This window comes from Phyllobates terribilis, unplaced genomic scaffold (assembly GCF_046119375.1).
Source record: "Phyllobates terribilis strain yellow unplaced genomic scaffold, ASM4611937v1 Scaffold_4__5_contigs__length_816908805, whole genome shotgun sequence".
Classification (NCBI taxonomy): domain Eukaryota; kingdom Metazoa; phylum Chordata; class Amphibia; order Anura; family Dendrobatidae; genus Phyllobates; species Phyllobates terribilis.
In genome coordinates, this window is record NW_027362764.1 from 749967034 (window position 1) to 749990404 (window position 23371).

General features: G+C 45.7%; 1 protein-coding gene across 2 annotated transcripts in view; it reads right to left on the minus strand.

Annotated features, from left to right (window-relative positions):
* Positions 1 to 23371, minus strand: part of LOC141264516 (uncharacterized) — a 232666-nt gene that overhangs the window by 33280 nt on the left and 176015 nt on the right. For both annotated transcript variants that reach the window (XM_073676796.1, XM_073676798.1), the window contains exons 15-17: positions 18442 to 18560; positions 15382 to 15580; positions 15086 to 15287 (exon numbers count right to left, since the gene is read on the minus strand). In XM_073676796.1, the coding sequence (XP_073532897.1) occupies positions 15086 to 15287; positions 15382 to 15580; positions 18442 to 18560 (520 nt within the window). The remainder of the gene's footprint in view (positions 1 to 15085; positions 15288 to 15381; positions 15581 to 18441; positions 18561 to 23371) is intronic.

The following is a 23371-nucleotide window of genomic DNA, read 5'->3' on the forward strand; positions in this document are numbered from 1 at the left end:
GCAGTGTATGTCACATGTCCTTGCCCTATAAGACCAAGCCATTTTCCCCGTCGCCACCATTTTCTCACTGCTGCAGCTGCGTGTTAGACGGCACCGCTGTTGCTGTGTGCGCTATACCTTGTTAATTTCAAGCCAATTTTCGCACAAATATACAGATAGCTTGGGAGTAGGGAATAGTTGTGATTGCAGTCTTTTTAAGGACTAGGTTACAGCATTTCCTACGACTTTTATCAGGCAGGTCTGTGCTCTTAAATAGATAGATTGTGGGAGTAAAGACTAATTGTAATTGGAGTCCTTTTCAGGACTAGGTTACATCAGTTCCTATCAGTTTTTGCCAGGCAGGTCTGTGCCAGTGCTGTGCAAGTTTTTTTCACAGCATTTGGCTGAATCTAGCAAAGCTAATCCTTTTTGGCCTATTGCAGAGTGTGTTAGTCAGTGGAGTAGCCTATCTGTGTTGCAAGATATACCACCTGTGTATAGAATACCAATTTTTTTACTGCACCTAGTGAAGTAAAATCTTTTGGGCATAGCATCATTCTATTAGTCCATCTATACTGACCTCCATCAGGTTGCAAACTGAATATAATTTTTTTCTGCATCTAGCTCTGAAAAAATATTTGGGCTTCTAGCAGTGTGTGGGACTTGGTCTATTAGTCCATCTATACTGACCTCCATCAGGTTGCAAATTAAAAATAATTTTTTTCTGCATCTAGCTCTGAAAAAATATTTGGGCTTCTAGCAGTGTGTGGGACTTGGTCTATTAGTCCATCTATACTGACCTCCATCAGGTTGCAAATTAAAAATAATTTTTTTCTTCATTTATCTCTGAAAAAATATTTGGGCTTCTAGCAGCGTGTGGGACTTGTTCTATTAGTCCATCTATACTGACCTCCATCAGGTTGCAAATTAAAAATAATTTTTTTCTGCATCTAGCTCTGAAAAAATATTTGGGCTTCTAGCAGTGTGTGGGACTTGGTCTATTAGTCCATCTATACTGACCTCCATCAGGTTGCAAATTAAAAATAATTTTTTTCTGCATCTAGCTCTGAAAAAATATTTGGGCTTCTAGCAGTGTGTGGGACTTGGTCTATTAGTCCATCTATACTGACCTCCATCAGGTTGCAAATTGAATAAAAAAATTTTCTGCATCTAGCTCTGAAAAAATATTTGGGCTTCTAGCGGTGTGTGGGACTTGGTCTATTAGTCCATCTATACTGACCTCCATCAGGTTGCAAATTAAAAATAATTTTTTTCTGCATCTAGCTCAGAAAAAATATTTGGGCTTCTAGCAGTGTGTGGGACTTGGTCTATTAGTCCATCTATACTGACCTCCATCAGGTTGCAAATTAAAAATAATTTTTTTCTTCATTTAGCTCTGAAAAAATACTTGGGCTTCTAGCAGTGTGTGGGACTTGTTCTATTAGTCCTTCTATACTGACGTCCAGCAGGTTGCAAATTGAATATAATTTTTTTCTGCATCTAGCTCTGAAAAAATATTTGGGCTTCTAGCGGTGTGTGGGACTTGGTCTATTAGTCCATCTATACTGACCTCCATCAGGTTGCAAATTAAAAATAATTTTTTTCTGCATCTAGCTCTGAAAAAATATTTGGGCTTCTAGCAGTGTGTGGGACTTGGTCTATTAGTCCATCTATACTGACCTCCATCAGGTTGCAAATTAAAAATAATTTTTTTCTTCATTTAGCTCTGAAAAAATATTTGGGCTTCTAGCAGTGTGTGGGACTTGTTCTATTAGTCCTTCTATACTGACCTCCAGCAGGTTGCAAATTGAATATAATTTTTTTCTGCATCTAGCTCTGAAAAAATATTTGGGCTTCTAGCGGTGTGTGGGACTTGGTCTATTAGTCCATCTATACTGACCTCCATCAGGTTGCAAATTAAAAATAATTTTTTTCTGCATCTAGCTCTGAAAAAATATTTGGGCTTCTAGCAGTGTGTGGGACTTGGTCTATTAGTCCATCTATACTGACCTCCATCAGGTTGCAAATTAAAAATAATTTTTTTCTGCATCTAGCTCTGAAAAAATATTTGGGCTTCTAGCAGTGTGTGGGACTTGGTCTATTAGTCCATCTATACTGACCTCCATCAGGTTGCAAATTGAATAAAAAAATTTTCTGCATCTAGCTCTGAAAAAATATTTGGGCTTCTAGCGGTGTGTGGGACTTGGTCTATTAGTCCATCTATACTGACCTCCATCAGGTTGCAAATTAAAAATAATTTTTTTCTGCATCTAACCCAGCCAATAGTTTTGGCCTAATACCACAGTTTGGCCACTCAGCTCTGCTCGGTTACCATCCATTGTTTTTTTGTGCAAACAACTCCAGAGTTGTGAATTAGTTAACCACCAAAATGAGTGGAAAAAGGCCTGCTGCTGGTGGAAAGGGGAATAGGCGTGTTGGGAAGGGGAAAAAAGGTTGTGTCCGTGGGGTAGGTGCAGAAGAAAGACCATCTTCCAGCCAAACTAAAATGTCTACTTCTTTTAGCGGACAATGTGATAAGATCCCTTTCTTACGGCCACGCCAATCGCTACAAATTCCAGATGAGGCACAAAAACAGCAGGTGCTTCAACGGATATCAAGTGCTCCTTTAAGTGGGCTCTCCTCCACATCAACTTCAACATCACAAATACTCCAGTCCTCAAAGGTGTCACCCAAATCGCACTTGCTTCCTCACAGCTCCCAAATCTCCAGCTGCCCGTCTGAGTATGAGGTAGAACAGATGGTTGAGTCTGCAGAGCTGTTTACTCATACTATAGCCTGGGAATCAGAGGTCGACCCCAGCGCTTCTGTGAATCCAGACGAGGAAATGATCTGGACTGATGCCCAGAATCTTTATGAGTCGGATCCAGGACCAGACGCAGAAGGTTCTGACCATAATGTAGACCCTCATTCCCAAACTGTAACTCCTGTTGGTGGAGACAATGAGGAAGACGATGATAAGACTCAAATACCTGATTGGAGCGACAACTTTAGTTTTTTGTCAGGGCAGGAACAGGTTGGCTCTGAGGACGACGGGTGTGATAACGCACAGGGTGATGATGATGAGGTCGGAGATCCCACTTACTGTCAACCCACAGTCAGCCAAGAGATGAGGTCAGCAGAGGAGGTGGAGGAAGATGTTAGTGACGACGAGGTCAGGTTGCGCCTTCCTGGACAGAGACGTAGTACTGGAAGCACGTCAACAACTGCATCCTCAAACACAACTCTGCCTCTCACCACAAGTCGTGGTGGCTCTTCAGGTCGCATGGGTGCTAAGCCTTGCATAGCCTGGGCATTTTTTCAGATCGATAAAGATGACCCAACTCGTGTTATCTGTAACATTTGTCAGCAAAAGCTAAGTAGAGGCCAAAAAATACATAGTTTGAGTACTTCATGCATGAACCGGCACATGGACATGAAGCATAAGTTGCAGTGGGAAGCTCAGTGTGCTGCAATGCGGTCTAGCCGGCCGGGCCAACCACCGTCTGCCATATCTTGTGCATCCGCGGCCTCTTCATCCTCTGTGACTGGGGGGACAGCAGTCACACCTGTTTTGGGGCGCAGACCTGCCACCTCTTTACCCGCAACAGCCAGCGTGATTGGCAGGTCATCATTTTCTTTGGAGGTGGTAACACCAGCTGGTCTTGAGCGCTGTCCGACATCGATAGCACCACCTTTGGATCAAGGCAACCTAACATGTCCGCCTGCATCTTCCTCACAGACCGGCAGTTTGCCGGGGACACCCTTATCAACCCCGTCTAAGCACAATAGCCAGCCCTCGGTCCCTCAGATGTGGACAAGTAAAAGACCATTTCCTCCTAGCCATGAGAAAGCTAAGAGGTTGAATTTCACCATCTGCAAGCTCTTGGCTACAGAAATGCTGCCTTTCCGCCTGGTGGACACAGAGGATTTTCGAGACCTTATGTCCGTCGCAGTGCCCCAGTACCAGATGCCCAGTCGGCACTACTTCTCAAAGAAAGGTGTGCCTGCGCTCCACCAGCATGTCGCACACAACATCACCGCTTCTTTGAGAAACTCTGTGTGTGACAGGGTGCATTTCACCACAGACACTTGGACGAGTAGGCATGGACAGGGGCGTTACATGTCGCTGACTGGGCACTGTGTAACTATGGTGACAGCAGGACAAGGGGCTGCTGTCCAAGTCTTGCCGTCCCCACGAGTTGTGCGTCAATCCTCTTTATGTCATTTTTCCTCCACTGCTTCTGCCTCCTCAACCTCCTCTCGGTCTTCCACCTGCACCCAAAGGCTGTCTGGTCATGCCACAAGCTTTCTAACTGCGCAGAAGGGATCCTGCACACCTCCTTACTATGCTGGCAGTAGGGCTCAACGTCATCAGGCGGTTTTTACATTGAAATGTCTGGGAAATGTGAGTCACACAGCTGAGGAGTTGTGGTCAGCTCTGGAGAACCAATTTCATGAATGGTTGTCTCCACTGGACCTGAAACCAGGGAAGGCCGTGTGCGACAATGCTGCAAACCTGGGTGCGGCCCTTCGCCGGGGCAATGTCACACACGTGCCTTGTATGGCTCACGTGTTGAACCTGGTTGTCCAGCAATTTTTAGCCCACTATCCCAGACTAGATGGCCTTCTGCAGAGGGCACGGTCGCTGTGTGCTCACTTCCGCCGTTCGCATCCCGCAGCTCAGCGACTTACATCTCTACAGAAGTCTTTGGGCCTGCCACTTCACCGGCTAAAATGCGATGTGCCTACCCGGTGGAATTCAACTCTGCACATGTTGCAGCGACTGTGGCAGCACCGACAAGCCCTGGTGCAATACGTTCTGACGTATAGCCTGGGTCAACGAGATTCAGAGGTGGGGCAAATCACGCTGGAGGAGTGGTCTCAGATCAGGGACCTATGCACCCTTCTGCACAGTTTTGAAATGGCGACGAAGATGTTTAGTGCTGACGATGCCATTATCAGCATGACTATTCCGGTGATTTACATGCTGGAGCACATGTTAAACAGAATTCGGAGTCAGGTGGTGGCACAAGAGGAGGTGGAGGAAGTAGAGGAGGAGGAGTTGTATGTGGAAGGGCTAACATCTGCAAGGTCCAGACGGTCGGCAGCACCAAGGCGGCAGGCATGTGAGGGTGGGGGAGATGATTTTACCAGGGCGCATGGTAGCAGCCAAACTAGTGAGGAAGGTGCAGGAGCCCAGGAAGAAGTGGAGGACGAACTGATGGAAGACTCATCAGATGAGGGAGACCTTGATCACATTTCTGTTGTGCGAGGTTGGGGGGAGAGGACAGAGGAAGGAAGCATGATTGCTACCTCGCCACCAACACAACAGGGACTTGGTGCTCCTGGATGCGCAACACACATGAGTGCCTTCTTGCTGCACTACCTGCAACATGACCCTCGAATTGTGAGAATTAGAAATAATCCTGACTACTGGGTTGCCACACTGTTAGATCCCCGGTACAAAAGTAAATTTGCAGAAATTATTCCTGCCATAGAAAGGGATGCACGCATGCAGGAGTATCAGCAGAGACTGTTGCAGAATCTTACATGTGCTTTTCCACAAAATACCAGTGGTGCACGTAGTGAATCTCACAGTTCCAACTTGCCAACCGTGGGACCGTCAAGTGTTCAGCACTCAAACCGTAACAGAACCACAGTATCTGCTGGTAACATCAATTTTGCGGAATCATTTCACCACTTTTTTAGCCCATCCTTTGCAAGGCCACAGGAGACAAGAAGTCTGACACATAGTCAACGCCTAGAGACGATGGTACAGGAGTATCTCCAAGTAAACATTGAAGCCACGACTGTGTCACTGGACCCTTGCTCTTTTTGGGCTTCCAATCTGGATAAATGGCCGGAGCTAGCCACTTACGCCTTGGAGATCTTGTCATGCCCCGCAGCCAGCGTTCTGTCTGAACGTGTGTTCAGCGCTGCTGGTGGTGTGCTGACAGATAAGCGCACGCGGCTCTCCACTGATAATGTAGACAGACTCACGTTCATAAAGATGAACAAATCATGGATCCGAAACGACTTTTCTACCCCTGTGTCATCCTGGGGAGAGTAAAAGCTTGATGATTGGTTAAAATCACCCTACCAACCATTTTAAGCTTTCAAATTACTAATCATGTTTATCTGTATCTTGACTGGAAAATAATTTGGGCTTTGTAGCAGTGTGCAGCACTGATCCTATTAGGCCATCTATAATAAGCTTCACCAGATTTAAAATTAAAAATAATTTTTAGCTGCATCTAGCCCGGAAAATAATTTTGGGGCTCCGAGATGCGCAAGACACATAAGTGCCTTCTTGCTGCACTACCTGCAGCATGACCCTCATATTGTCAGAATTCGAAGTAATCATGACTACTGGGTTGCCACACTCTTAGATCCCCCAAACTTTTCGATCAACCTTTTCATTTTAATAAAGACCAAAAAAATGGTCATTTTTGAAATTATAAGCATTAGCAGGTTGTTAGAAACTGAAATCAAACAGTTTTCAACTCAAAACTTTATTCTAGGTGATGTTACATTTTCACATAGGACCCCTTGTTCGAAAGGAGCTTCTGAACTCTCTCGTCCATTGAATTTGTCAGGTTTTGGATGGTTTCTGCTTCAATTGTTTTGCATGAGGACAGAATACCCTCCCAGAGCTGTTGCTTAGATGTGAACTGCCTCCCGCCATCATAGACACTCCTTTTAATGATGCTCCAAAGGTTCTGAATGGGGTAGAGGTCAGGGGAGCATGGGGGTCACACCATAAGTTTGTCCCCTTTTATGCCCATATCAGCCAGAGATGCAGATGTTTTATGTGCAGCATGAGATGGTGCATTATCATGCAGAAAAATGATCTTGCTGTGAAATACACGGTTCTTCTTCTTGAACCATGGCAGGAAGTGCTGTTTGAGAAAATCCACATACATTATGGAGTTCATCTTTAGCGCCTTCAGGGATCCTAAAGGGGCCGACAATCTCTCTCCCCATGATTCCAGCCCAAAACATTACTCCACCTCCTCCTTGTTGGCGCTGTAGCCGTGTTTGCGTGGGGTGTCCATCAACCAGCCATCCTCCACTCCATTCATCTGGACCATCGAGCGCTGCACGGCACTCATCCGTGAACAAAACAGTTTTGAAATCAGTCTTCATGTAATGTTTGGCCCACTGGAGCCGTTTCTGCTTGTGTGAAGTGGATAGAGGAGGTCGACAGGATGGCATATGCACAGCTGCAAACCTCTGAAGGACCCTGCATCTTGTTGTTCGGGGGACGTTGGAGGCACAAGCAGCTTCAAAAACTTGTCTGCTGCTATGACAAGGCTTTTTTGCCGCTGCTGTTTCAACCTGACGTAATTGCCTGTAGGAAAGAGTCCTCAATTTGCCCTTATCAGCACGCACACGTGTGTACTGTGAATCAGCTACATACTTCTTGATTGCCAAGACACTTCATCCTGATCATCGCACAATGTTGATTGTAGTCATGCCTTGACCTAAACACTCCACAATTTGTTGCTTCTCAGCAGCCGACACATCCTTTTTCTTTCCCATTTTGGCAGAAAATGTAGGCTGCTTAATAATGTGAGAGAGCCTTCTTAAGTAGTCTTGCCTTTCATTGGACACACCTGCCAAACTAATTAGCACAGGTGTCTGCAATTGCTTACAGTGATATAAAGAGCCCTGACACACATCACCATCAATGAGTTTAACTGACAAACAAACAAATTCTTCCCTTATCACTCCTAAACACTTTTTGCATAATAATTTGGAACGCGGTGTACATGTGCTTTTCCACAAAACACCAGTGGTTCACGTAGTGAATCTTACAGTTCTAACTTGCCAACCGTGGTCTGTATGGAATTGTTCAATAAAGGGCCCAAAATTAAGATAACATAGATGGGAGAGGTCTCTATGAATAGGAATTCCTAAGTATTTGATACCCTGTGAGGGCCAGGCAAAGGGAAAGTTGGACTGGATGGAATCCTATATGGATTTAGGGAGGGAGACATCGAGGGCCTCAGACTTCGCTGCATTGATTTTAAAATTTTACCATGTAACAAAGTGATCTATTTCAGCCATAACAGCAGGGATGGATATATGTGATTGAGTGATATATACTAGGACATCATCAGCAAATAGAGAGCACTTGTACTCGGTGCCTCCCACCTCAATCCACCTAATATTGGGGTTATGGCGAATTGATGAGAGCAGGTGCTCCGTCACTAGGATGTATAAGAGAGGGGACAGAGGACATCCCTGCCTTGTCCCATTGGTGATTGTGAAAGGTGATGAAAATGTTCTGACGCACCCCCTGGGCCTTGGGACACCCGGAGCCGGACCCTTTTTGGTGGATGCTGGTGGTTGTAGTCTTCGTGGCGGCGATCCGGTTCCGTGGCTCAGGGCGGTCAAACCAGTGGCGGAACTATTTATGTGGTTTTGATGTTTAAATGTCCGACTACGCCACCCGTGGATTGCGGTCAGAGTGAACCGCCGCTACAGGGCAGACCGCTAAGGCTGGTGTTGTGGGTGCAGCAGAGCGTAGCATAACTCCCCACGGGAGGAGTATAGCCTCAGGGCAGTGTATGCGGAGGATGGGGGTGATGGTGCAGGGCAGCAGCAGTAACGACACGGAGTCAGTGATGCAGTTCAGGGCCTTTACTCACAGTTCTTATTATCCAGACCACGTCTGCAGGTAACGGCTGCCCACGTCGTACTGTGCTCACCAGGTGAGGGGCTCAGACAACTCCCAGATAACTTTGGAGCGCTTCACAGGACCCCCTTTGTGTGTCCTTTGTCTGGCCTTTCTTACCAACACTTCTGTCCGGCTGCCTCGGGCCTCCTCTTGGTAAACTTGGCGCCAGTTTCCCTGACCCTATGTGGTGCCTTCCTAGCGGGTGGAGCAAGGGGCTGCGCCACATAAAATGTCAGAGCCTCCGGTTTCTAGCTGAGGGTCGTTTCCTGCCTCCACTAGTTCGGGGACCGGTCTCCCCCTTTGGCCTGACCCCTCCACGCAGGTGGATTCGGGCGTGCGGTGGCGACTCGCCTGTCCGCACCCCTGGGATCCCTTCATTCCTCGTTCCTGGAGCCTTCTCCGCTCCTCTTCCTTCCTTCTCCCTCTTGCAGGCCTGGGCCTCTGTTACTAGGCCCGCCTCCGGAGCAGAGCTCATGCAGAGCCCCTGCTCCCTGCCACTTCTGCTCAGACTTCTCTGCACTGAACTAAGATGGTGCCCACCTTTTATACTCCCTTCTCAATGCACCCAGGAACTGCTTCCTCCCTGCTCCTGCACTACAGGGTTCCCCTTCCTCAGTGTTCCCTCCCCCCACTCCAGCCAGGGACAGGGACTGTCGTGCCCATCTCAGGGGCATATTGGTCGCCCTGCCCCACGGCAATGTGGTGTAATGCATGCAGGTGTCGGGTCCTGATCCACACTCCATCCTTATCTGAGAGTGAGATATCACACCTCTGGGTGAGGTGCAATACGTCTGTAGCAACCGAGCCCTCGGTGCTACAGTTCCATTTATCTTCAGCCTAGGTGACGTATTGTGATACAGGGCCGTGATTTTGGCTATAAAAGGGTCCCCTAGACCCCTACCCCAAGCTTTTTAAGAGAATCATATATGGCGTGCCAGGAGACTCTATGGAATGCTTTCTCAGCATCCAACGAGAGTATCTACTTACAAATTTTTAACTGCATCTAGCCCAGGAAATACTTTGTGCCTAGTAGCAGTGTCTGCTAGTCAGCGGATTATCCCGGCTGTTAAGCAAGCTACACCACCTGTAGTTTGGACACTTAATTTTTTCAAAGGAAATGCTTCGGGACCACGGGATACTTAGTGAAGAGCATCAGGAGGCACCCCAAGGCATAGGGGCTGGGACTGGCACTAGGATGCCTTGCGGTGGACAGCCGAGCTCGATCCTTATAAAAGCTTTTTAACTGCAGCAGCTTTAGTGGACGCTACTGGAGCTGGAATTACGCGGCTGCTGGCATGAGACTTGCCCTCCAATAGATCCTTGTAAATGGATTTAAAGTGTATTCATTCAAATTAGAGGGACAATTTAAATTAAAAAGCTTAGAGCTGCCTCCACCACAGGGGGGTTCTCTCGACCCACCAGCGGACAGGCACCAGTATTGGGAGAGGGGGGCTGGCCGTCAGGGTTCACCGCGGCTCTGGCACAAACCCGGCGACACGGAGGTGGCACGGGCAGGAGCGGACTGGCCGTCTCGGCTTCTGACTTTTTGGATTTTAGAAGGGCATGACATGCCTATATCTGTGTCTCCCCCTCCTTTTACTCCTCCACCTCTTTTCTTTTCTCATGACTATATGTACTTGTCACTTTTCCATGTGTTAGTTGTGTCTTCTGAGCAGTTTGTCAGCTTTTGGACACCTTTGAAGGTGTTTTCTATGTGTTTCTATGTGTTTTTGTTTGCCTGCCATTGGTTTTAACGGTGTTCGAAGGTGTTCGACGAACAGTTCGACGAACAGTTCGGCGAACAGTTCGGCGAACACACGGGTGTTCGACGAACCGAACCGAACTCGAACACTACGGGGGTGGCTCAACACTAATAAAGACTGGTAAAAAAAAAAAAGTAATTCTGATCTAATTTCTGGAAATAGACAGAAACGCCTTCTCGGTCTGAGATGTGAAAATAGAAACTATCAGGGATAGGTAAAGTGTAAGAATTGGAGTTGCAGATCATCTTTCTTTCTCCTGTTAGGACTCGATCATACATCTGTTTGCTGTGCTTTTGTGACATGGACCACACACAGACCCATTATAGCAAGTTTTCCCGAGTACATGGACGATTTTGCAGAAGGCACAATAGTAAACGTGGAAAAAATAACAGCATGCACTAATTGGGTCCGTTTTATGAGCAAACATGATGTATGCAATGTAATTTGGCATCTGCAATGCAAAGAAGCAGACGGAGCCAGTCACATCCACAATTTGTGGACACAACTGGTCTATTTTACAATATGGCCATGATAACACGGCCTAAAACAGAGGGAGCTGATGAGGTTAATCTTAGTGGGAAAAAGGCAAGTGATTATATATCTAGTTATATTATAATGAATCCTTAATATGTCAGACTATATGTTTTGTATTGTAAAATCAGTGCTTGCTTTTTCTATGCGCAACTGGAACTGAGCTTGCTCTTAAAAGGGTTGTAGCAAATTTGGAACTTATGCCCCTATCTATACCCCATTATTAGGTTTGTATGAAATTTGGAAGCTTTCCCCAGTGATTCAACCCTCTGTAATTGGAAAATCACAAAATACAGGGGTATTTTGGTAGGGAGAAGTTATCACTAATCCACAGGATAACTTGTAGCTCTGCAGGATCCCCCAATGATTGCGGGAATGGAATATGCACAACTGCTGCTCCCTTAATGTTTTCATTTACTAAACTTTTCTATATAATGCAACGTAATTCCAAAGTTCCTCAATTTTTGATGAAGATGATCTCTTTTCTATGAAATGGTGTCTAAAGAAGTACATACACTTGGTTATTACGTGGCTAATTGCTAAGTTACTTTGTGGCTAAACGCTGAGTTACTTTGCAGCTAATCGCTGGGTTACTTTGAGGGTAATCGTTGGGTTACATGGCAGCTAATCACTGGGTGACTTTGCGGCTAATCACTGGGTTATTTTGTGGGTAATCGCTGGGTTACTTTGCGGATAATCGCTGGGTTACTTGGCAGTTAATCACTGGACTACTTTGCAGCTGATCGCTGGGTTACTTGGGAGCTAATCGCTGGGTTATTTGTGGGTAATTGCTTGGTTATTTTGTGGCTAATTGCTGGGTTACATTGCAGTTATTCACAGGGTTAATTTGTGGCTAACCGCTGGGTTACTTTGTGGGTAATTGCTGGGTTACATGACAGCTAATCTCTGGGTGACTTTGCGGCTAATCACTGGGTTATTTTGTGGGTAGTCGCTGGGTTACATGGCAGCTAATTGCTGGGTGACTTTGCGGCTAATCACTGGGTTATTTTGTGGGTAATTGCTGGGTTACTTTGCAGCTAATCGCTGGGTTACTTGGCAGCTAATCGCTGGGCTACTTTGCAGCTGATCGCTGGGTTACTTGGCAGCTAATCGCTGGGTTATTTGTGGGTAATTGCTTGGTTACTTTGTGGCTAATTGCTGGGTTACATTGCAGTTATTCGCAGGGTTAATTTGTGGCTAATCGCTGGGTTACTTTGTGAGTAATCGCTGGGTTACATGACAGCTAATCGCTGGGTAACTTTGCGGTTAATCACTGGGTTATTTTGTGGGTAATCGCTGGATTACTTTGCGGCTAATCACTGGTTTACTTGGCAGCCAATCACTGGGCTACTTTGCAGCTAATCGCTGGGTTATTTGTGGGTAATCGCTGGGTTACTTTGTGGCTAATTGCTGGGTTACATTGCAGTTAATCGCAGGTTTAATTTGTGGCTAATCGCTGGGTTACTTTGTGGGTAATCACTGGGTTACATGACAGCTAATCGCTGGGTGACTTTGCGGCTAATCACTGGGTTATTTTGTGGGTAATCGCTGGGTTACATGGCAGCTAATCGCTGGGTGACTTTGCAGCTAATCACTGGGTTATTTTGTGGGTAATCGCTGGGTTACTTGGCAGCTAATCGCTGGGTTACTTGCCAGCTAATCGCTGGGTTACTTGGCAGCTAATCGCTGGGTTAATTGGCAGCTAATCGCTGGGTTATTTGTGGGTAATCGCTGGCTTACTTTGTGGCTAATCACTGGGTTACTTTGCAGTTAGTCGCAGGGTTAATTTGTGGCTAATCGCTGGGTTACTTTGTGGGTAATCGCTGGGTTACATGGCAGCTAATCGCTGGGTGACTTTGTGGCTAATCACTGGGATATTTTGTGGGTAATCGCTGGGTTACATGGCAGCTAATCACTGGGTGACTTTGCGGCTAATCACTGGGTTATTTTGTGGGTAATCGTTGGGTTACTTTGCGGCTAATCAGGTGGGTTACTTGGCAGCTAATCTCTGGGCAACTTTGCAGCTAATCGCTGGGTTATATGCAGGTAATCGCTGGGTTACTTTGTGGCTAATCGCTGGGTTACTTTGTGGCTAATTCCTGGGTTACATTGCAGTTAATCGCAGGGTTAGTTTGTGGCTAATAGCTGGGTTACTTTGTGGCTAATCGCTGGGTTACTTGGCAGCTAATCGCTGGGTTACTTGGCAGCTAATCGCTGGGTTACTTGGCAGCTAATTGCTGGGTTACTTGGCAGCTAATTGCTGGGTTATTTGCGGATAATCGCTGGGTTACTTTGTGGCTAATCGCTGGGTTACTTTGTGGCTAATCACTGGGTTACTTTGTGGCTAATCGCTGGGTTACTTTGTGGGTAATCGCTGGGTTACATGGCAGCTAATCGCTGGGTGACTTTGCGACTTTTGATGAAGATGATCTCTTTTCTATGAAATGGTGTCTAAAGAAATACATACACTTCGTTATTACTTGGCAAATTGCTTGATTATCACATGGCTAATCGCTAAGTTACTTTGTGGCTAAACGCTAAGTTACTTTGTAGATAATCGTTGAGTTACATGGCAGCTAATCGCGGAGTTATTTGTGGGTAATCGCTGGGTTACTTTATGGGTGATCGCTGGGTTACTTTGTGGGTAATCGCTGGGTTACTTTGTGGGTAATCGCTGGGTTACTTTGTGGGTAATCGCTGGGTTACTTTGTGGCTAATTGCTGGGTTACATTGCAGTTAATCGCAGGGTTAATTTGTGGCTAATCGCTGGGTTACTTTGTGGCTAATCACTAAGTTACTTTGTGGCTAATCACTGGGTTAATTTGTGGCTAATCACTGGGTAACTTTGCAGCTAATCGCTGGGCTATTTTGCGGCTGATCGCTGGGTTACTTGGCAGCTAATCGCTGGGTTATTTGCGGGTAATCGCTGGGTTACTTTGTGGCTAATCACTGGGTTGCTTTGTGGCTAATTGCTGGGTTACATTGCAGTTAATCGCAGAATTAATTTGTGGCTAATCGCTGGGTAACTTTGTGGCTAATCGCTGGGTAACTTTGTGACTAATGGCTGGGTTACTTTGCGGCTAATCGCTGGGTGACTTTGCGGCAAATTGCTGGGTCATTTTGTGGCTAATAGATGGGTTTTGCAGTGCTGGCTGGAAAGTCACAAATCACACACTTCTGACTTTTAGGCTCCAGTAGGAACACACTGCATAAATTACGAGTCGAATTGTGTCACCCGCGGTTTTGACTCATGATCAGAAGTTAATTAAAGTCTCTTTGAAGTACAATTTGAATAATCTCCACGGCATTCACAATCAGCAAAGATTTCAACATGTTGTTTCCCAGATCTTTTTTTTTTTTCTTCCTTTCCCCGCGTGTCAAAAGCTTTCATCTTCCCATATGCCCCATCTCCCTCGTGCTAAATGAAAACATTGGTCTCGCTCATTTTACTCGTCCTGTGTGGCACTGATACTGTATAACAAGGGAGCTCTTTTTTTTTTTTTACAGGAAGCCCTATGTAAATAATAATTAGATAGAAAATTCTGTAAACATTGTAAATGGGGTTTTCCAGACTGAATATAATAATGACCAATAGTTAATCCTTGGCCCGAAATCCTAAGCACCTCTAGCGCTTACTAGGCCCTGTGACTTCATGATATTGCAATGTGACCATTGTTATGACATTGCAGGGTCCAGGATGTCGGGCCAAGAAATTTGGATGCAGATATGAAGACTGGATACTGCAGTGATCTGAATGTCAGCCCAGGGCAGTATCAGTCAAATTGCTGCTCTTTAATGGAGACACATTAAAAGAATAGCAGATCCAGTAACTGCAACATGCTGATGGTTTCCAGTTAGCAATTTTATTTTGTACACCGAAAGAAGTCAAACAAACTAAAAAGAGGGAAAAATAAAAAATAAGTGACAAAAATATATTACACAGATGCTATATTTTCCACTTACCACCTATATAGTTATTGAGTAACCATATATAAAGCTTTCATTTGGACTAGTGAAAGTAGTAATTTGGATGAAATATTACTGTTCAGCAAGACACCACCAGGAACTGAAGCCAACCACAATCTTTATCTCAGCACAACCATGGCATGTGTTGGATGCAGAAATTTACCTTAATTTGGATGGTGACTTTTTTCAGATCTTCATCTTGATCGATTGTAAGGTCATCGTCATAGAAGAGAGACAGAGGGGCGCAGCTGCTGTGCATGTAGTGCTCAAACTTAGATTTATTCTTTTTGCTGAGGTTTTCCTCTATCTGAAGCAGCATAGTTGCCTGTTGCATGGCTGCGTTTGCCGTTGCATTATCGTAAACCCTTCGAAAGACGATTAAACAAAATATTTTTATGGACAGATGCGGAGAAGATGACACAAATACACAAAAATCAGTATTATCTATCCATAAAATACCTCTGAAATGTATCAGCAAGCAGCGCTATGAGAAGGTTGATACAGAGGATGGAGGAGACTCCTAAAAATGTTCCACATAGTATATAGGCCATGACGGGATCAACAGCGTACATGTCTTCAAAGCCATAGTCATCCACCAGCGTCATGCGGAATATGGAGAACAACATCTGAGGTACGGTGGACATGTTGGATACTAGACCTGCAAAAATAAAGAAGGAATATCCAGCGGTACATAATACATTCTTCAAGGGATAGCTTTATTTTTCATCACATGTAGAAATATGAAGGACAGTAAAAGCTCCTGAGGAAATGGGATTTCCACAGCCAATAGTTTCTCATTTAGTTAATGAACCAATTTTGATTGCCCAGTGACTCAATAAGAACGAAAGGATCGGCAACCGATTTGCACTTTGGTGAAATCATTTTTTTTTTACAAGTCTTGGTTTGTTTTTGGTGACTTGGGGGGAATAAAAAATAGAAAAAGTGTGTTCAGTAAAATAGAGAACAAATCTACTTTTTCTTGTAAAAACTCTTTTTGTTTCATTTTTTTTGTATAAAAAGAAGAAAACAGACAGCATATCTACTCCTCAACATTGATACTGCAACATCAAGAAGGAAAAGTCAATTCTCATGACCTATTATGAGCTCTTACACAAATTAAATTCAGCAATCCCCGAAGTCTATGGGAGATGTAATACTGATAGCAGCTCTATCATATTTTCTGGACTTGTCCCTTGGTACAAAAGTATTATAACACATCCACATTACACCTACAGGAGCTTCTACAATGTCTCATTCTACATCCATAGACACTAATATGGAGTCAGCTTGCAGTTATAACAGTTCCTGCTCTTCTGAGAATGTTTTATTTGTGGGAAATTTTGCCCTTTCATCCAGAAGAGCATTTTTGAGGTCAGACCCTGATTGTTGGGGAGAGGCCGGGCTCACAGTCTCCTTTCTAGTTCATCCCAAAGGTGTTGGATGGGGCTGAGGTCCAGGCTCTGGGCGGCTGCTAATGTTCTTCCCTCTATGTCTGTATGGAGCTTGTGCACTGGGCACAGTTATGGGGAACAGAAAAGGGTCTTCCCCAAACTGTTCCCACAAAGCCGGAAGCTACAATTGTCCACAATGTCTTATGCTGAAGTATGGCGATTTCCCTTCACTGTGACTAAAGGGCCGAGGCCAAACCCCGAAAAACAAGCCCATAACATTATCCTCCTCCACCATCTGTATAGCGGCAAAGTGCAGTCAGGGGGGTAACGTTCTCCTGGAATCACCAAACCCAGACTCCTCCATCAGATGCAGATAGAGAAGTGTGATCCATCACTGCACAGGACACTTCTCCTCCAGAGTCCAATGGTGGCGGCTTTACACCACTCCATCCGACGCTCAGCATTGTGCTTGTGTCACGCTGTCTCTGTATACTGGAGGTAGGGGGCCTAAGCTGACCCTAAGCTGGGGCCCTGACTAATCCCTCAACCTGGAGGTACTGTTAAAGGTACAGAGGTCCAGGCCGCCAGCGTAACCCCTACCTCCTGAGGATCCCTGCACCTAAGTAATCTAGTTCTGAGAAGGACCCCGATCACAACAAAAGAGGACAAGTAATAATATGCCCACACACAGTACTTAGACGAACGAGACAGTACAAGGGAAAAACCAAAACCACCTTGCATACAAAAACTACACAACTACAACAGAGGGAACACCAACGGGAAAGGAGATAAATGATAAAGCGAGGAAGGGAAAAAAACACTCCAAATACACTTATCTCAGAAACTCCAAATACCACGATCCGCTCTGTTTGTCTGTATGAAATGCTTTCACCAACACTTCCCAAACAGACCAGCAGGCATTTGAAGGAGTCTCACTACAGCAACATTGATTGCAGCTGGGCGAGGCTGGACCTCGTCTAGCACAGAGAGAGAGAGAATTAACTCCCTCACTGCCGAAAACACAAAGCACCAAAAAGTCAGCTGCGAGAAGTCAGGCTGTGTAATCGTGACAATCTTCGTGGCGACACACCCGTGACAGCTTGGTGATGTACGGCTACATGCAGCTGCTCGGCTCCCAGCGGGGACGCAGTGTTTGTGCTGATGTTATACCAAAGGAGGTCTGGACTCTGCAGTTATGGAGTCAGCAGAGCATTGGTAACTTTTCTGCCCTCTGCTCCTCAGCACTCGGCCCCCCGCTCTGTAACGTTACGGGGTCTCCACTTCATGGCTGAGTTGCTGTGGTTCCTTCCACTTCTCAATAATATCACTCACAGGTGATGGAGTAATATTTAGGGGAAAGAAATGTCATGGACGGACTCGTTACCCCGGTGGCTCCTATTACAGGACCACGCTGGTATCAAAGCCACCAGCCATTCTGTCACATGTTACTAAAGACAAACAGCAAGAAGGGGGGGACGGGGATTATATGTCGGGGTGAAGGGCCGGATGTTATGCACATGTGGAAATGGGACTGAATTCAATGATTAAGAAGTGTGCCCCAATACTTCTGACTATGGACAAGCGGTTCTACTAAAAGCAGATCTTCATACAGCATTGTCAATAGAAATTTTATAGGTCTATAAATGCAACGACACGAAAACAAATGATTTTCAGAAATAAAGAGTAAAAAAAAAAGATAAACTAAAGAGTCTAAAAAATGTAAAGGAGTAAACCACAGAGCTGAAAACAATGCGTGGACATTATCTCACTTTGTATGTATAGCGTCGCAAATACAATCTTTACATAGTGGTAGTTTTATATATTTGTAGTATATTCCCACTATTACGCGAAGGGCTAAATTATTATTTACACATTATGCATTATGCACATTGCATCTGATCTGCGTCTGGATCGATTCCATGTAATTATTTTATTCGGATGGGATGTAATAGGGGTTGTGAACCCTGCAGGGTACAGGCTGTAGTGGTGGCGGGACAGAAGAGACGGCTTAGTGCACAGTGGAAAATCATTATTTGCTTCTGGCGTTTGATAGCCTTGATTTGTCTGCTACTGTATAAAAATATCATATCTGGAAATAGGAAAGATAATAAAGTTGCGAACACTTTACCTCCAAAAATGATCCAGAATGAACAGGCATAGGGAATGTAAAATTCTCCATACAGAAACAGGAATTTTAAGATGTCAGTAACAATCTTTCCAAGCATCACAATGAATGGGCCAAGAACACTGATAAAAAATAATAATAAAAGAAAACATTAAAAAAAGCGCTAAACATGAGAGCGTGGAACGTGTGCATATAAGCAATAGTAATACGTGACATACTGTATATCTTGGTGCTTCTTATGTACCAGTTGGGGGGAGCCAGGCGATTCCCCACGATCTGATACTGATGACTTCTCCTAAGAATATTTCATCAGTAGATTAAAAGGAATCAGTCAGCAGGCTTTTGCTATGCAATATGAGAGCACCACGATGTAGGGTCAGAGACCCTGATTCCAGCGATGTGTCACTTACTGGGCTGGTTGGTGCAGTTTTCATAGAATCTCTGTTTTCTCTGCTGTAGATTTACCAGTGGTCAGAATGCTTACCTGTGTATAACCCCGCCCACACCACTGATTGGTAGCTTCCTGTGTACACTGACAGTAAGCTGCCAATCATTGGTGGGGGCGGGGTTACACAGATTAGCTGGACTGTTGTGCATGTGCCACCTAGTCCAGCCGTGATAATCTCCTGCTGAAAAAACACTGATTTTATTTAAACTACAGCCAGCTGCTGAGCAAGTGACACATCCCTGGAATCATGCTCTCTGCCCCTACATTATGCTGCTCTCAGATTAAATAGCTAAAACCTGCTAACAGATTCCCTTTAAGGCACCAGATACACATTAGATGAAAATGGCCCATCAAACGATAGTTCGTCCGGTATACTATAGACATTATGTTTATGGCCCAAATATATATCACAGGCTGCATCTGCCAATATTGGATTTTTTTCAGTGAGGATCAAAAAAAAAGATCCAACAATCAGTGTTTTGAATAGTTTGCTTCACCAAGCCAGCTGACAGTCACTTCTTATGTTCGTTTGAGGTTTATCTAATTAATATATATGAACTTAAATGTCACCTAAAAACCTTAGTGAGGTAAGAAATAACCAAGCTGCACCTTAAAGGCTATATTTATATATATATACAGTACAGACCAAAAGTTTGGACACACTTTCTCGTTTAAAGATTTTTCTGTATTTTCATGACTATGAAAATTGTACATTCACACTGAAGGCATCAAAACTATGAATTAACACATGTGGAATTATATACTTCACAAAAAAGTGTGAAACAACTGAAAATATGTCTTATATTCTAGGTTCTTCAAAGTAGCCACCTTTTGCTTTGATGACTGCTTTGCACACTCTTGGCATTCTCTTGATGAGCTTCAAGAGGTAGTCACCGGAAATGGTTTTCACTTCACAGGTGTGCCCTGTCAGGTTTAATAAGTGGGATTTCTTGCCTTATAAATGGGGTTGGGACTAGTGTTGAGCCACCCTCGTAGTGTTCGAGTTCGGTTCGGTTCGTCGAACACCCGTGTGTTCGCCGAACTGTTCGTCGAACTGTTCGTCGAACACCGTTAAAACCAATGGCAGGCAAACAAAAACACATAGAAACACATAGAAAACACCTTCAAAGGTGTCCAAAAGCTGACAAACTGCTCAGAAGACACAACTAACACATGGAAAAGTGACAAGTACATATAGTCATGAGAAAAGAAAAGAGGTGGAGGAGTAAAAGGAGGGGGAGACACAGATATAGGCATGTCATGCCCTTCTAAAATCCAAAAAGTGAGAAGCCGACACGTTCAGTCCGCTCCTGCCCGTGCCACCTCCGTGTCGCCGGGTTTGTGCCAGAGCCGCGGTGAACCCTGACGGCCAGCCCCCCTCTCCCAATACTGGTGCCTGTCCGCTGGTGGGTCGAGCGAGCCCCCCTGTGGTGGAGGCAGCTCTTAGCTTTTTAATTTAAATTGTCTCTCTAATTTGAATGAATACACTTTAAATCCATTTACAAGGATCTATTGGAGGGCAAGTCTCATGCCAGCAGCTGCGGAATTCCAGCTCCAGTAGCGTCCACTAAAGCTGCTGCAGTTAAAAAGCTTTTATAAGGATCGAGCTCGGCTGTCCACCGCAAGGCATCCTACTGCCAGTCCCAGCCCCTATGCCTTGGGGAGCCTCCTGATGCTCTTCACTGAGTATCCCGTGGTCCCGAAGCATTTCCTTTGAAAAAATTAAGTGTCCAAACTACAGGTGGTGTAGCTTGCTTAACAGCCGGGATAATCCGCTGACTAGCAGACACTGCTATTAGGCACAAAGTATTTCCTGGGCTAGATGCAGTTAAAAATTTGTAATTAGATATTCTCGTTGGATGCTGAGAAAGCATTCCATAGAGTCTCCTGGCACGCCATATATGATTCTCTTAAAAAGCTTGGGGTAGGGGTCTAGGGGGACCCTTTTATAGCCAAAATCACGGCCCTGTATCGCAATACGTCACCTAGGCTGAAGATAAATGGAACTGTAGCACCCTGAGGGCTCGGTTGCTACAGAGGTATTGCACCTCACCCAGATATCTCACTCTCAGGTAAGGATGGAGTGTGGATCAGGACCCGACACCTGCATGCATTACACCACATTGCCGTGGGGCAGGGCGACCAATATGCCCCTGAGATGGGCACGACAGTCCCTGTCCCTGGCTGGAGTGGGGGGAGGGAACACTGAGGAAGGGGAACCCTGTAGTGCAGGAGCAGGGAGGAAGCAGTTCCTGGGTGCATTGAGAAGGGAGTATAAAAGGTGGGCACCATCTTAGTTCAGTGCAGAGAAGTCTGAGCAGAAGTGGCAGGGAGCAGGGGCTCTGCATGAGCTCTGCTCCGGATGCGGGCCTAGTAACAGAGGCCCAGGCCTGGAAGAGAGAGAAGGAAGGAAGAGGAGCGGAGAAGGCTCCAGGAACGAGGAACGAAGGGATCCCAGGGGTGCGGACGGGCGAGTCGCCACCGCACGCCCGAATCCACCTGCATGGAGGGGTCAGGCCAAAGGGGGAGACCGGTCCCTGAAACTAGTGGAGGCAGGAAACGACCCTCAGCTAGAAACCGGAGGCTGTGACATTTTATGTGGCGCAGCCCCTCGCTACACCCGCTAGGAGGGCAGCACATAGGGTCAGGGAAACTGGCGCCAAGTTTACCAAGAGGAGGCCCGAGGCAGCCGGACAGAAGGGTTGGTAAGAAAGGCCAGACAAAGGACACACAAAGGGGGTCCTGTGAAGCGCTCCAAAGTTATCTGGGAGTTGTCTGAGCCCCTCACCTGGTGAGCACAGTACGACGTGGGCAGCCGTTACCTGCAGACGTGGTCTGGATAATAAGAACTGTGAGTAAAGGCCCTGGACTGCATCACTGACTCCGTGTCGTTACTGCTGCTGCCCTGCACCATCACCCCCATCCTCCGCATACACTGCCATGAGGCTATACTCCTCCCGTGGGGAGTTATGCTACGCTCTGCTGCACCCACAACACCAGCCTCAGCGGTCTGCCCTGCAGCGGCGGTTCACTCTGACCGCAATCCACAGGTGGCGTAGTCGGACATTTAAACATCAAAACCACATAAATAGTTCCGCCACTGGTTTGACCACCCTGAGCCACGGAACCGGGTCGCCGCCACGAAGACTACAACCACCAGCATCCACCAAAAAGGGTCCGGCTCCGGGTGTCCCAAGGCCCAGGGGGTGCATCAGAACATTTTCATCACCTTTCACAATCACCAATGGGACAAGGCAGGGATGTCCTCTGTCCCCTCTCTTATACATCCTAGTGACGGAGCACCTGCTCTCATCAATTCGCCATAACCCCAATATTAGGTGGATTGAGGTGGGAGGCACCGAGTACAAGTGCTCTCTATTTGCTGATGATGTACTAGTATATATCACTCAATCACATATATCCATCCATGCTGTTATGGCTGAAATAGATCACTTTGTTACATGGTCAAATTTTAAAATCAATGCAGCGAAGTCTGAGGCCCTCGATGTCTCCCTCCCCAAATCCATATAGGATTCCATCCAGTCCAACTTTCCCTTTGCCTGGCCCTCACAGGGTATCAAATACTTAGGAATTCCTATTCATAGAGACCTCTCCCATCTATGTTATCTTAATTTTGGGCCCTTTATTGAACAACTCCATACAGACCACGTTTGGCAAGTTAGAACTGTAAGATTCACTACGTGAACCACTGGTGTTTTGTGGAAAAGCACATGTACACTGTGTTCCAAATTATTATGCAAAAAGTGTTTAGGAGTGATAAGGGAAGAATTTGTTTGTTTGTCAGTTAAACTCATTGATGGTGATGTGTGTCAGGGCTCTTTATATCACTGTAAGCAATTGCAGACACCTGTGCTAATTAGTTTGGCAGGTGTGTCCAATGAAAGGCAAGACTACTTAAGAAGGCTGTCTCACATTATTAAGCAGCCTACATTTTCTGCCAAAATGGGAAAGAAAAAGGATGTGTCGGCTGCTGAGAAGCAACAAATTGTGGAGTGTTTAGGTCAAGGCATGACTACAATCAACATTGTGCGATGATCAGGATGAAGTGTCTTGGCAATCAAGAAGTATGTAGCTGATTCACAGTACACACGTGTGCGTGCTGATAAGGGCAAATTGAGGACTCTTTCCTACAGGCAATTACGTCAGGTTAAAAGAGCAGCGGCAAAAAAGCCTTGTCATAGCAGAAGACAAGTTTTTGAAGCTGCTGGTGCCTCCAACGTCCCCCGAACAACAAGATGCAGGGTCCTTCAGAGGTTTGCAGCTGTGCATATGCCATCCTGTCGACCTTCTCTATCCACTTCACACAAGCAGAAACGGCTCCAGTGGGCCAAACATTACATGAAGACTGATTTCAAAACTGTTTTGTTCACGGATGAGTGCCGTGCAGCGCTCGATGGTCCAGATGGATGGAGTGGAGGATGGCTGGTTGATGGACACCCCACGCAAACACGGCTACAGCGCCAA